The sequence below is a fragment of the Drepanopeziza brunnea genome, assembly GCF_022702325.1.
Source record: "Drepanopeziza brunnea f. sp. 'multigermtubi' strain 214-2 chromosome Unknown ctg4, whole genome shotgun sequence".
In the NCBI taxonomy this organism is placed as follows: domain Eukaryota; kingdom Fungi; phylum Ascomycota; class Leotiomycetes; order Helotiales; family Drepanopezizaceae; genus Drepanopeziza; species Drepanopeziza brunnea.
The window spans coordinates 2,087,994-2,101,647 of record NW_027094067.1 but is presented as its reverse complement, the minus strand read 5'-3'; the positions used below and the strand labels follow the sequence as shown (position 1 = coordinate 2,101,647).

At 50.9% G+C, this 13,654-nt stretch overlaps 5 protein-coding genes across 6 annotated transcripts; 4 read left to right on the top strand and 1 right to left on the bottom strand.

The window, feature by feature from the left end:
- Nucleotides 1–583: 583 nt before the first annotated feature.
- On the top strand, nucleotides 584–1,724 carry L3040_003388 (uncharacterized protein; the record flags this gene model as incomplete). The annotated part of the gene is made up of 3 exons (XM_007297514.2): nucleotides 584–720; nucleotides 779–1,594; nucleotides 1,667–1,724. The coding sequence occupies 3 exons, from the start codon at nucleotides 584–586 to the stop codon at nucleotides 1,722–1,724; spliced, it is 1,011 nt and encodes a 336-aa protein (XP_007297576.2).
- Nucleotides 1,725–2,321: 597 nt separating this feature from the next.
- Nucleotides 2,322–3,226, top strand: L3040_003387 (uncharacterized protein; the record flags this gene model as incomplete). Its single annotated transcript, XM_007297513.1, has 2 exons — nucleotides 2,322–3,039; nucleotides 3,147–3,226. The coding sequence occupies 2 exons, from the start codon at nucleotides 2,322–2,324 to the stop codon at nucleotides 3,224–3,226; spliced, it is 798 nt and encodes a 265-aa protein (XP_007297575.1).
- Nucleotides 3,227–3,597: 371 nt separating this feature from the next.
- L3040_003386 (uncharacterized protein) lies at nucleotides 3,598–5,619 on the bottom strand (the record flags this gene model as incomplete). Of its 2 annotated transcripts, none has more annotated exons than XM_007297512.1 (1): nucleotides 3,598–5,619. In XM_007297512.1, the coding sequence occupies one exon, from the start codon at nucleotides 5,617–5,619 to the stop codon at nucleotides 3,598–3,600; it is 2,022 nt and encodes a 673-aa protein (XP_007297574.1). The 2 variants fall into 2 exon arrangements, with proteins under 2 accessions (XP_007297574.1, XP_066012410.1); XM_066154450.1 differs by having other exon boundaries at nucleotides 3,598–4,563.
- Nucleotides 5,620–8,609: 2,990 nt separating this feature from the next.
- On the top strand, nucleotides 8,610–10,343 carry L3040_003385 (uncharacterized protein; the record flags this gene model as incomplete). The annotated part of the gene is made up of 1 exon (XM_007297511.1): nucleotides 8,610–10,343. One exon carries the CDS (start codon nucleotides 8,610–8,612, stop codon nucleotides 10,341–10,343), a length of 1,734 nt encoding a protein of 577 aa, XP_007297573.1.
- A 455-nt stretch (nucleotides 10,344–10,798) lies between these two features.
- Nucleotides 10,799–12,976, top strand: L3040_003384 (uncharacterized protein; the record flags this gene model as incomplete). The annotated part of the gene is made up of 3 exons (XM_007297510.1): nucleotides 10,799–11,356; nucleotides 11,411–12,877; nucleotides 12,932–12,976. The coding sequence occupies 3 exons, from the start codon at nucleotides 10,799–10,801 to the stop codon at nucleotides 12,974–12,976; spliced, it is 2,070 nt and encodes a 689-aa protein (XP_007297572.1).
- Nucleotides 12,977–13,654: the final 678 nt, after the last annotated feature.

Below are 13,654 nucleotides of genomic sequence, written 5' to 3'. Positions count from 1 at the left end.
TAGGAAGTCTCGTTTGCTTGGTCAGACTTGTTTACGGAAATCCAATCGAATTCTACCAGCCGAGCTCCATCATCTCCGTTTACGTCCCACATCATCTCAGCTGTGGTCAAATATAATAAATAGTGATATGCGAAAACGGTTGGTCTCGTATGCATGTGTAGAATTTGGGCTATCTCAAGTACGATATTTATCTTATTCTCAGGGCATCGTCCTTATTATACTTGGGTTTTTGCCTCGAGAAGCCATACGCGTAATAGGTCATCAGCATCTTGAACCCTTCACGTTTACGAAGCAGCAACACACGTGATTACGGCTTAAATCAACAACCGGGCAGTCTTTCCCTCTTCTCCTCTTTTCAAGCAAGATATAGCAGCACATCTAGGAGAAGACGGGAAGACTGTAGGTTTCAAATTTTAGGTAATTATCTTCGGAATAAACGGCAAATACCAGTTCCAGCCGATTTCGCACCGCAAGCAGCGACTCTTGGGAACTTGAGTAGATCCGAAAGTGGGAGGGATATCAACGGAATATATATATCGCTACTCCTTGATCCCCATCCTGACCCAGCTACTTGCTAGCGAGCATGGCACAATCAATTGGTGTTATCGGCGGTGGCATCACCGGCCTAGCGTGTGCGTTCGTCCTGTCGTCGAAATTCAACGTCACAATCGTGGCGAGAGATCTTCCGGGAGACCTCGGGCAAGGCTGGGCAAGTCCCTGGTGAGTTTTCCCCGTCAGACCAACAACGCTTGATCATCCACTCTGATACTCTCAACAGGGCCGGAGCGACCTTCCATCCACAGAGAGACGCGACCAAGTCCGAACAGCAAATGCAACGCACCTCCTTCAGATTCTACTGGGAGCTCGCGCAGCGGAATCCGTCAAGTGGCGTGAAAGCGCTCCCCATGACCGAGTACTTTGATAGCGAGACCAGGGAAGCAGACCTCTGGTATCGCGATCTCATGCCCGACTGGCGCGTCCTTCCTGCTTCGGAAATACCTTCGGGTCTGAAGACGGGCGTCGCCTATACAGCTGTGGCCATGAACCCGCAGCTGCTGCTGCCCTGGCTGCAAGAGACGCTGGTATCAAGGGGGGTGATATTCATCCGTGCAGAAGTCACCAGCTTCGATGAAGCTCGCTCGATCACCAAATCCGAGATCATCGTCAATGCCTCCGGTCTTGGAGCGGGTATCCTCGCACGGGATAACGCGGTGCGTCCTATTCGGGGCCAGACGATGTTCGTGAAGACGGATTTCGGGCGCTTGGTCATGATGGAGGGCTCGGAGTATACGTATATCATACCGAGACCCGGGTCGGGCGGAGCGATCATTGGCGGGGTCAAGTCTCCGAGGCTGGACTCGGAGGTTGACGTCTCGCTGAAGAGTGATATCCTTCGACGTGTTAATCGTGTCAGTGACGGGGCTTTTGAAGACATCGACCTGGATACAGTGACCGACGTTGTTGGTTTTCGGCCCGGAAGGGATGGTGGGTTGAGAATCGAACGGGAAGGCGACGTGATCCATGCATATGGGGCAGCAGGGGCCGGTAAGTCCAATATCTCCGGGCTCTTTATCTGCGCTCTAGGAAAGGAAAGGTGAGGGCTTGAGAATGGATCATGTTCATCAAGCATTATGGAATTGTGGCTGACTCAAGTCTCGAATCTCAGGCTACATATATTCGTTCGGTGTAGCAGAAAGGGTCAAAGAATTACTCGAAGGAGATAATGTGAAGGCAAAGTTATAACGGCGGGAGCTACGGTGAATTATCACAGCTACTTGTAGCATAACAGACTGCTAAGATAATCATTGTTGTCAAATTGAATCGTCACGTTCACCTTTCATTGTTTTCTTCCGATCTCGCTTAATTTTTCCAGTGCCGAAGCTACACCACATTGATCTCGTCATTGTTCATTTAAAGCGCTAACACTGCTACTCTTGTCTTCATTTTAGCTTCATTTTCAATCTTTTAGCTCCGATACCATCTTATAAGATGACTTCTCTCACCACTCTCGATCTCCACCTTAACAACCTCGACAGCACTCGCCCACCATGAGCACAATACGCACTCCAGCAAACGCGTACGTTCCACCCCTCCCTCCGACAGTCACAAACACAGCAAGAAAATATCTAACAAACCAACAGATCTCCCCAAAACAACAATAACAACAATAACAGCAGCAGCAGCAGCAGCAGCAGCACGCCCATCTTCTGCTGCCGCTCTTGCCAAAACCTCACCAACCTCAACAGCCCCACCAAGATAGAGCTCTTCCACTTCGGCTGGGTCATGATGAACCCCCCTCCCCCTCCCCAACCCCATCCTCCATGCCCAGGCCCACACCCACTTCCCAATCCAGCACCCTCCAGCACACACTCTCGCACACCCCAGCCTACATCGTACTCGTCGAGCGCTTCACGCACGCCTCCCGGGACTCCACCCGCTACTTCTGCCCAGACCCAGACCTGGACCCGGCGAGCGCGTACGCAACGGCCTTCCTGGAGCTGGCGCCCGAGCTAGTGCACCGGGAGGCCTGGGTGCGCAGCTGGGAGTACGTCAAGATGGCGTGCGACGTGCATCCTGGCCCGTGGTTTAACTGTTTCTTCCTGCAGCGGGGGCCGCGGGTCATTGCTACGGTGGAGCTGGTCGAGTACGAAAATGAGTACGAGAATGAGTACGAGAATGAGTACGAAAATGAGAATGAGATTGAGATTGAGAATGAGATTGAGATTGAGAATGAGAGTGTGGATGGGGATGGAGAGAGGGAGAGAGAAGGTCACGCTCATGAGGAGACGGCCAGGGAAAGCCGCGCCGAGGCTAGTCACCGAGCGAAAAATCTCGAGCAAGAGAGAGAAAGAGAAAGAGAACCCCACCCTCCCCAACCGACGCCTATCAGCAACAGCAGGAGCCATCCACGCCACCTCCCACAGCCGCCGCCAACAACGAAGGAGACTCAGCCGCGCTCTCGGAAGAGGACTTTCCAAGACTCCACGCGCGAGGCGCAGAACCAAGACCAAGACCAAGACCGGGGAGAATCTGGAGTTGGTGGGAGCGCCCGGGGGAGGAGAGAGCTTGTTCTTTTCTTTTCTTTTCTCTTCTTCTTCTTCTTCTTCTCCTTCTAAGGTCGACGCTAACCTAACGCTTTCACACAGAGGATAGTACAAAAAGTCCGTCGTCGGTCTTGGCTCGTGAAGGGGAGAGGGTGGTGAAGAGAAGAGCGCTGAGCTTGTGACGGACGGGTGTTTATTGATTGTAGCGGCATTGGAGAGGAGAAGGTTGGTGTTGGTTGGATTATGATGAGAGCGATCGCTGGAACGCGAAGGGGGGGGGGGGAGAGATGCTTACCTTCTGGTACTTCAACACCCCATCTGCTTCAGGCACTACCTTTCGTGGTTTTGAAGTCTAGACGGAGCTTCACATAATGATTACTCGAAGCACGGTTACACGAAGCAAGGAGCCTAAGAGATATCTAAAAAAACATCCATTTTTTAAGCGATGTTTGTTTTCGATCCTACTGACAATCAATTTTTTAAAGAATCCTACTGGGCACAGATGCGACAGTGCTGGTACCGGTACTTCCCCCCTCATGGCGTTTATTAGGATTCAACCAATCCAATCAACACTTGGACTTCTGGGTTCTGTTGCACAATCATCGCAATTATGCTTAAAATTGTCGGTCGCACAGGGGGCTCCAATGCTCCTTCTGAGCGTACCCGTGATCGCTCCATAAATTCCCGCGCGATCGGGCTTTGGCAACGGTGGACTCTTGGCTTCAATCAAACTGATCCGATCAGTAATTCCGCTCCTCGATCTTTGCAGGCGCGTCAGAATCTCCGGAACCCTGTCTTCTACCGGCTCTTCTTTGTAAGCCTCCTCGTAATCTGCTGTGCTGGCGAATATCTGGCTTATAGAGAGTCGAGGTGGGCAAATAGAAGGAGGCCGCCACCGGCTTGGAACCGTTTCACGCTCCCCTTTATGGATGTTGTCGATGGTCCGGACTCTCTGAATGCGAGGCACTGAGCTGCGTCTTCTAGCTCCTGAATAGTTTCCAATTGAGGAGCCCATTCTGGAACTTTCACCGATGCGGGAGGAGGCTTTGGGGTGAGGCTTCAGAACGCTCTTCCGACGGCCGCCATCGTTCATTGGGGGGTCTGTGTCAGAAGGGCCGAAGCCATAATCTGCTCTGAATTCTATACCAGGAGATGGGGCTCGGGAAACTTCCGCAGAGCGTACCCACGAAGTAAATGGCGCTGTTGGTGTGGTTGATCCCAATGGCCCAACATTGACATCAACGCCGAGATCGTACAGTGACCGAGAACTTGCCAGAGGTGATTTCGCTAGAGGAGACGCCGATACAATTTCGGGCAGTGGCGAGAACCATTCACTGGTGGTTTTTCTTGTAGACAGCGGAGGGAACGAAACGACATCCTGCAATTCTTCATGGGAAGCAGCGTATCTCGGAAAGGGTCTTACTCGGGGAGTGACCTGTTCCTTAGGATTTGATGGATTATTTTTGGTAGTATTAGGCGTGAAATCGGTCGAATCCGACTCGGAGGATGTAACTATCATGGGAATATCGTTCTGAGGTAGCCTCCAAGACCATTCGCTGATTGATTCTCGTGCATTATTGGGGTCGAAAGCGTCGCCTTTGTATGTGACAGCTTTCTTACGCTTTTCGGGTAGGATATCAGGCGATGTAGACGGCTCTGAAGAAGTGTCACCAATGGCCAGCAGCTTGGAGTCCTCATTGGACGCTGCAGAAGTGACGGATCCCCTCGACGTTCCGCCGCCCCCCTTCCAAATTACTTCATGCACACTCTTCTTAGAATCTACTCTAGAGAGAGATTGCGAGCCTGAACCAGCGGGCAAGACTCCGAGGTAGTCGGGTTGATTGCGAGACCGGGTGGGGGATCGAGGGGCTTCTGTGTTTGGGACTGAAGACTCCGCTGCGGATAAGTTCGAGGGTACAAACCCTTTAGTAGAGTTGCTGAGAGAACGTGTCTTTCTCGACGATACCGACGAGTCACGAGAGCGTGTATGAGGATTATACTTCCGCTTGAGATTTGCAGCAATGAGCTCTGTGATGGAGTCTATGTCTTCGCTCGTAATCAGGTATGCGGTAGGATAGTCCTCTAAGATACCTTGCAAACCGGCAAGTGGTGTCATTGCGCCTGAAATGCCACTGTAGTCCTTGTTTAACGCATTATTGCCACTTGCTGCGCTCGCTTCGCTCGCACGCCTCAAGGTAATTGAAAGCGGAGGCTCTACGTGAGCCTCAGATTGATGATCTGAAGCAACTTTGCGAATGGTCAGCCTCTCACGAACGGTCCGGACAATGTCCTGTTCCGCAGTGGTACGCTGGAGTTTCGAGTTCTGGTTTTGAGTCTTGAGGTTCTTTTGCGTGAGTGTTGACTCCTGGCTAGGTGGAGCTGGTGAAGCGGTTTCTGTTGATGCTCTGGACAGGGACGGTCGGTTTCGTGCGGGCCGATTGAGACTAGCTCGGTGTGTACCAATCTCGACCGAACTCCATCTCCTGGAGACAACAGGAGGCGCTTTTCCTGGCATCAAATGGGGCATCAGGCGTCCATACGTGTCGGTACTGCCATGCTGCGTGCCTCTAGGCATGAAGCGGCCAGCGTGGCCGTGACATAGCACTCTCTGTCCGGCTGGGGCCGTAGGTGCAATCTGACAATCTGTATCCCCCCAGCATGATTGATCGTCGTGTGCACCTGCTTTTCGTTTGCCATGTCGACATTTGTGTTTCCTGCGGCGCCGTACTTTGAGTTTGATGGGTATCGTCTGAGCTCTCCTCAATTTTCCCATCATCGAAAGACTACCATAGCTTTGCTTTCGAGGTATATATGGGGGTTTATCGGAGTCCGCCTGGAAGCTGGGAGGCGTTAGGAATTCCCCATACTCACCACTGCTATAACTGCAAAAACTGTGACCCGTATCAGAGGAATGAAAAGATCCCGGAGTGACGCATGGTGGAGTTGCAAAGATGTCTGGAGACGCGGTTCGATTGCTGCGAGCTACAGAGCGACCGCCTCGGGGAGAAAAGTAGGATCTCTCTTGTCTGCATTGCAAGGCCTCGGAGATCGGAGGTGTATGCAAGAAGGTAGAGCCCCTGGAAAGAGTGGCAGGTGTATTGCTATCGCCGGGAGCTTGAGAATGACTTTGTCGACTAGGACTGGGAGAGAAGAAGCCGCCGCCGCCGCCAGAATTTTCCGGAGGGGTGGGCGATGCAGCGATCTGGTTTATCTGAGGAAGATGATGATGACCGCGGGAAGACATTTTCTAGGGATGCATAGGGAAGAGATGCATTGGGAATAGATGCATGGGATGTAAAAGAATGAAGATATCTGAGTCGCGACCTTTGAGAGACGGAAGACTGAGGGCGAGCAAACGGAAAGAAACGAAATACAACGATACGATACGATAGGATATGACTGCCCCAGAAACGGCAGGAGCGACGCTGTTAAAGCAGATGAGTAAAGGTGAGTGCCTATCTGGTATAACCGAAATAAAATCAATTGCTGAGTACTATATCATAACGATCGCGAGACTGGGCGGCTCCGGTCAGTTGTGCGTTCGAGGCGGGCATAGTCGACAGCTTTGAAGCAAGCGCGAATTCACGTGAGCACCTTCATTATCTCGCGAGGATAGGTAGCGTTGGGGTGGTTTGGTCCAGGCACAGAAAAAACGAAAGCGACAGAATACAAGGAAATGATAAGAGGAGCAGATACACTTGTATTTACCGGTAATTGCAGGCATACGATACGAGCCATAGCTATTGGAAACTGGCCAAAAGATATGATAGCATCTTAGTATCATTATAATAGGCCGCGAAGAAGTGCTATAGATCCTACAGGCTGCAGATTTTCAAGTACTTAAGGTCTCGATAAAATGCTATTGAACCTCACGTTCCTGCCCACCTAATGCCCGCACCCGTGGACCGAAGAGATGAGCGCGAGAATGGATGAGGCAGAAGAGAAGTTGAAACAGTACCGCATCTGACAGCAAAACAGTACTTGACAGCATTGCGCATCGTCAATAGCGATCGAGCCGTGACCGAGTCCCAAGGAGTGAGAGGTATTAGGTCGCGGCGAGGAATGGGGAGCGCCAGTATACCATCAGCCCAATACGCATCGGAAGGCGGGCGCTCCCGTCTACATCCACATGACATGCCGACTAACGCTGCCGTCCTGTGAGTTAAGAGACGCGCAGAACTACATAGTCGCGGAGAGAGACACAATCCCCGATTAAAATGAAGAGACAATATTCGTACGATTTGATGATCGCTGGAGACACCCAAGAGAACCGACTCGGCTGGATGTATCAGAAGAGGGAGCACAGCACAGATCACTGGAGTGATTGAACAAGTCCGGCGGACGCCTCAACTGAGCAATCAATCTGTCAGATGAACTACATTTGCAACTGCTCGGGACACTAGCAATGGTAGAAACCTTCGGAGGAGTCAGAGCGGAAGATATCAATCCAATGACAGAGGATGTGTAGCGACAGGCTCGGGGATAGATCGGGTGTCCGATTCTCACAACTATAGGAGTTTGCAACACTTGGAGCTCCGTTGCTTTACGGTATTTGAGATTTGAGCGGATGGCGGCCGCGAAGCTCAGAGCAGAGAGGGACGCGCGATGGAAGGAGATGATAGCCGTACGAAAGACCTACGAGATCAGACTAGGATTTCATTAGCACATCTTTCTTCTCCTTTTCTCGACACATTTTCTCTCCTTCACCATGGTTTTCAATTTGACATCTTCCTCTTTCTCTTACCACTTTGTGCCTTAACACACACAACCTTCGATCGGGCTAGAAGGGTGCTGCTACCTTTCGATGCATATATATATATGCTCCAACATTCTTCATGGGGATAATCTCATGGCGCGGCTTGAAGAGGGCCGTTGAGGCATGTCGCGATGCATAAAATTGTAGATGAAGCATAATATATATGATGAATCATTGTGCAAAAGCAGACCTGAAATGCACAGTGCAGTTTTCCAGTAATATAAACATATTTACCGCACGCCATGAAGCAAAATATATATGAATATAAAGCATACTCTGCGCCGGCAATGGAAGTGGCATGGCAGGATTCACGTGAGTACTGTGATTATGTGCCAGTTTTAGCGAGGATTGCTTTATTAGTAAGGCGGTGAGTCAGAAGGCCTGACACTGAGGCAAACTCTACGGTAAAGGCATGTTCAAATTTTTTTTAGTGTAAATTGTAAGCTTGCTTCCGAGCGGTCGACATCCAACATCCGAAAACGGGCGCTTGGTCTAGGGGTATGATTTTCGTTTCGCACAATGCTTCCAAGCAGCATGGGTATATGAAAGGTCATGGGTTCAATTCCCATAGCGTCCAAATAGATTCCGGTGATCTGTTCTTTTGTCCTTTGGCTCTCCAAGAGCCAGTCAGACATTTTGTAGTCCTGCTTTCTGTGTCTGAAAGGCCCTTGTGCAGATTGGAGATCTTTTTGTCTTTGGACCCACTCCAGCAATTTAGCCGAGTGCCGCAGGGCTTAATTCTTATCCAAATGTTTCATCGTCCGTAGCCTCAGTTCTTTGACAGCTCATACGTGGCACTGTAATTCAATATGGATACAATAGAATACGTCCGTTTGCACATCTTGCCCTTTAACTCCGCGCTCCTCAGAACCATCATCCCGCCCTCGATTCTCCCAAACGCGCGCAACATCTCCTACCACGAAATCGCGACCTTCCCCGAGAAAGCCTATGGCTACGTGGAGCTGCCCATCATGGACGCCGAGAAGATCAAGAAGAAGCTGAATGGCACCATTCTGAAAGGCACCAAAGTGCGCATCGAGAAGGCGCGCGAGAGGAAGGAGAGGGTGGTTGAGGAGGCGAAAGCGGAGGGACCAGAACGGCCGAAGAAAGAGAGGAAGCAGAAGCGCAAGAGGGATGAGCTGCCGGGCGTGGACATTGGCGAGCGGCACGTCAAGAGGGGGTGGACCACGCCGGCGAAGGATATTAAGAAGGATCTGATGGTCAGCAACAAGTCGAAATTTACCACGGGTCCGGAGTGTTTGTTCAAGACGAATTTGCCACCAAACGTTGCTTCGCGAGAAAAGATTGCGGAAGCAAAGCCGGACAAGAGGAAGAGGAAGCCTGGAAAGGAGGCTGTTGTGCATGAGTTTGCGAAGACTACGAAATATGCGACGTTTTTGAGGGGCAGTGGGTTGTCGAATGGGACAAAGACTGTGGCAGAATTTGTGGAAGGCAAGGGATGGTTTGATGAAGAGGGCAACTTGGTTGAGGGAGTCAAGACCAAGAAGAAGAAGGCCATACCCGTGCCAGTGGTGGAGATGGAGAGTAGCGATCTCGTTGAGAAGAATGCTGAGATGTTGGATGAGATGGAGGTCGATTCAGATGTGGAAGGCAAAGAAAGCTCAAGCGATTCCGGCTCGGCAGATGAGGACGAGGACGAGCATGACCTGGCCAAAGTAGAAGCCATCGAAAAGGACAGTTCTAGCGACTCGGATTCTGGTAGCTCTCACGAAGACTCAGATCACAAGAGCATTCCGAGATCATCTCCTATCGCAACGAAGAAAGCTACCCAGCAAGACTCTAGTTCTAGCGACGAGAGTTCGGATGAAGAACCCATCGCAGAAGCTCAAGTCGAAAAGGAAGATACCCCGCCAAGCTCTGATTCGTCGTCCGAAGAAGACTCGTTGTCTGAAGAAGACTCGTCGTCCGACTCATCGGACGATTCGGGGGCAGACTCTGAATTCAAGAAACCTCAGTCTGCCATCAACACTAAACTACAAAACTCCACCATTCCAGCTTTAAGCATTACAATCCCCGACTCACTCATATCTACCCCAGTCGCCCCACCGGTTCATCCTCTAGAGGCGTTATATAAGAAGACCGAATCAGACACCAAGAACCCGCCCAAGGCAGTGCCATCTTTCAGTTTCTTCAGTGCAGACAACGACGATGAAGAAGCCCAAGTCGGGGCTCATCTCCAAGTTCCTCTCACTCCCTATACACAAAAGGACATTGAGCACAGAGGACTTCGAAGTGCTGCTCCAACTCCAGATACGGCACATCCAAGCAGGCGATTTGTTTGGCCTAGCGCGAACGATCAGGACGAGGATGGTGGACGTGTGGCTGGCTCTCCAACTCGGAAAAGCGAAGCGAAGGGGAAAGAAAAGGAGAGAGAGAAGGCGACAGAGCCTGAGAGTGATTTCCAGAAGTGGTTCTATGAGAACAGAGGGGATGTCAGGCGGGCCTGGACAGGGAGGAGGAAAAGTGCTGCGAAGGAGAAACGCCAGAGGGAGAACAGGAAGCGAGAGCGTCGTGCTGTCTGATGATCCCAAGTACAATTTTATATAGTATAAAGCAGATATTGCTGCTGTCAGATCAACTGTGGATGATACCCCAAATGCATAGCTACCTCTGACAATATATTGTGCCCTGCTTCGGAAGGACATCTTCGATTGGGTCAGGGCCGTGAAGACTGCTTCCATCGCTCTGTAGACTCCATCTTCATGACGATACAAGACAAACAAGAAAGAAATATATATTTAATAAATCCTTTATTGTTATGTATAATTTTTCCATGCTGATATTTACACCGGATCAATGCAGTGAGAGATGAACAACAAGCTTCGCATCTGGCTCCTGACGTCACCGTAAATGCGCATGCAGCCTGGATCACAAGCTCACGCTGGAATCAACAAACGATTGCCCTCCCCCACCACGGCCCAGATGGAGCAGCAATAGCACTCACCTCACCTATTGACGCAGTCTCCCCGTCGAGAACATGAGGGCAGCCTCGAGCATAGGCCGAACATGCCTCCGTCAAGCCATCCCGCGCCTGCGCTCAGCAGTGCACTGTCGCGTCCAAGTCGCCGCCAGACGAGCATATAGCGGTGGCCGGCGACAAAGCGGTAGCTGGTGGCTTCTCGGCTCTCCGCCCAAGACAGCCGGATTGGGGCTCGCAGCTGCGGCGGGCTTGAGTCCGCTGGCGTTCGTGGAGTTATCCGAGGAGGAGGATGGGAAGCCTGAGTCGACGGCCGAGGGGCGGATGCTGGAGGCTTCGAGGAAGGAGATTCGAAAGGAGGTGAAGGACGATGTGACCGGGATAAGACGGGTGCGGGATACTATCATTGTGTTCCTGGATGTGTACGTTTGGGAGCCGCTGTGTACTGGGCTGCGGTTCCTGCATCTGGTTGTCATATTCGTGCCGGTTATTGTGACGGTTCCGGCACTCTGGATCGGGATGAGGGATAAGAAGAGGGATAATGAGAGGTCTGGGACGCTGTGGTGGTACTGGTTTCTAGTGAAATCGATGGAGCGTGCTGGACCTGCTTTCATAAAGGTATGCATGGAGGAGTCTGGAGATGGCTAGGGGAACTGGGCTAATAGACAACAGCTTGGACAATGGGCAGCTTCACGATCAGATATTTTTCCGGAGCAGATGTGCGAAATAATGTCTCAATTACACTCTAATGCGCCCGCACACTCGCTACACGAGACGAAGCGAATAATACGAAGAGCGTTTGACGGTAGACCATTTGAGGATATATTCGAAGAGTTTAATGAAAAGCCTTTGGGGGTTGGGGCTATCGCGCAAGTCTATAAAGCGAAGCTGAAGGCAGATTTGGCAGCTCCTGGAGATGTCGATATAAAAGAATCACGAGACTTTCGACAGAACGTTAGGAAGAATGTTGATACTCTGATCAAGAGTACACCACAGCGAGTGCCTTCTACGTATGTGGCGATCAAGGTTCTGCATCCGGGAGTCGAACGAATGGTTCGGAGAGATCTGAAAATCATGGGATTCTTCGCCTCGTTGCTCAACATCGTCCCGACCATAGAGTGGTTGTCCTTGCCGGACGAGGTTGAGCAATTTGGAGAGATGATGAGGCTGCAATTGGATCTTCGGATCGAAGCGGCAAACCTTACAATTTTCCGGAAGAAATTCAAAGAGAGAACAACGGCCTGGTTTCCATATCCATACACCGCCTTCACGACGAGACAGGTGCTGGTAGAGGAATTCGCGCAAGGCATTCCCTTATCTGATTTTATGGAGAACGGAGGCGGAGTGTTCCAGCAAGAAATCGCGGACGAAGGACTCGATGCGTTCTTGCGGATGTTGCTGCTGGATAATTTCGTGCATGCTGATCTTCATCCGGGCAACATCATGGTCCGCTTCTACAAGTCAGAACAGCCTCGCCTGCCATTCAGTAGAGACAAGGACGAAGATCCCCAAGCTCAGCCTGATGTCACAGAGCAAGTCTTAGCTCGTTTGAGACCTTATAGGCACAGAAAAGATACAAAGGCATGGGAGGCGGAGCTGCAGAAGATCGATAATGAAGGATTCAGACCTCAACTGATATTCATCGATACTGGACTCGTCACAGAGCTCAACGCCACCAACCGGACGAATTTCCTAGACCTCTTCAAGGCAGTAGCCGAGTTTGACGGCTATAAAGCAGGGCATCTCATGTGTGAGCGCTGCCGACAACCAGATGCTGTCATTGATCAAGAGATCTTCGCTCTGAAGATGCAGCATCTTGTCATCGGTGTCAAGAGCCGAACTCTAGCCCTCGGGAACATGAAGATCGGAGATATCCTCAACGAAGTCCTCGGCATGGTTCGAAGCCACCATGTCAGAATGGAGGGCGACTTTGTCAATGTGGTCATCAGCATCCTGCTACTGGAAGGCATCGGGAGGAGCTTGAACCCTGATATCGACTTGCTGTCTAGCGCCCTCCCGATCCTCAGGCAGCTGGGTACTCAGAGCGGCGGGGGCATGTTGAGACAGGGCGACTTCTCCATGCTGAAGGTGTGGGCTGGCTTGGAAGCTAGGAAGTTCCTGCAGGCCAGCATTGAAGATGTAAGATCCGCAAACTCGAGGCCTCGAAAGTGTGCTTGCTAATGGGTGCTGCAGGTTGAGAGATGTGTAAAATACGATTTGCTTTCGCCCAATGTATAGAGTGGCGTGGGCTTTGGGACTGGGACTGGAACTGGGTAATGGGTATGGGTATGGGAGGCGTTAGAGACGATACAGAACGATATGGGTATGATCAGCATAAATTTTTCCTCTTCCCCCCCCCCCCCCCCTTGAGCATGAGAGACACTGCGTTGAGCTTTCTCTTTTTTTTTTTTCAATATATATATACATGTCTATCTCCCTCCCGTATTGATGTCTTGCGTACAAGTCCACCACACCACCATCTCGCCTCGTCTTGTCTAGTCCCTAATTGAATCCTTTCCTCTTCCCCTACTCATCAGTGCTCTGTAAAGAAAGAAAGAAAAAGAAGTAGAAGAAGAATGGCGTGGAACAACATGGGAATAAACAGAACTCGTATAGCTAAAAGTAATAAAGCAGTCTCAACCCTCGATGCATTGTTATACCTATACCTATATAATGGATCGATCCATCCATCCCCCGATGCTATGCTACGTACGTACGTACGTACCAGGCAGGTCTGATCTCCCTAAAAAAAAGGGATTCCAGACCTTTGCAGTAGCAGCAGCAGCAGCAGCGGCAGTAGATTGCAAAAAATCCCCGTCAAAAACAGCTTGCCGGTCCCGTCTAGTCGTTGGTTGGTTCAAGTGTGCGAGTTCAAGTGTTCGGGTTCAAGTTCAAGTCACTTCACTCGAGTTCACT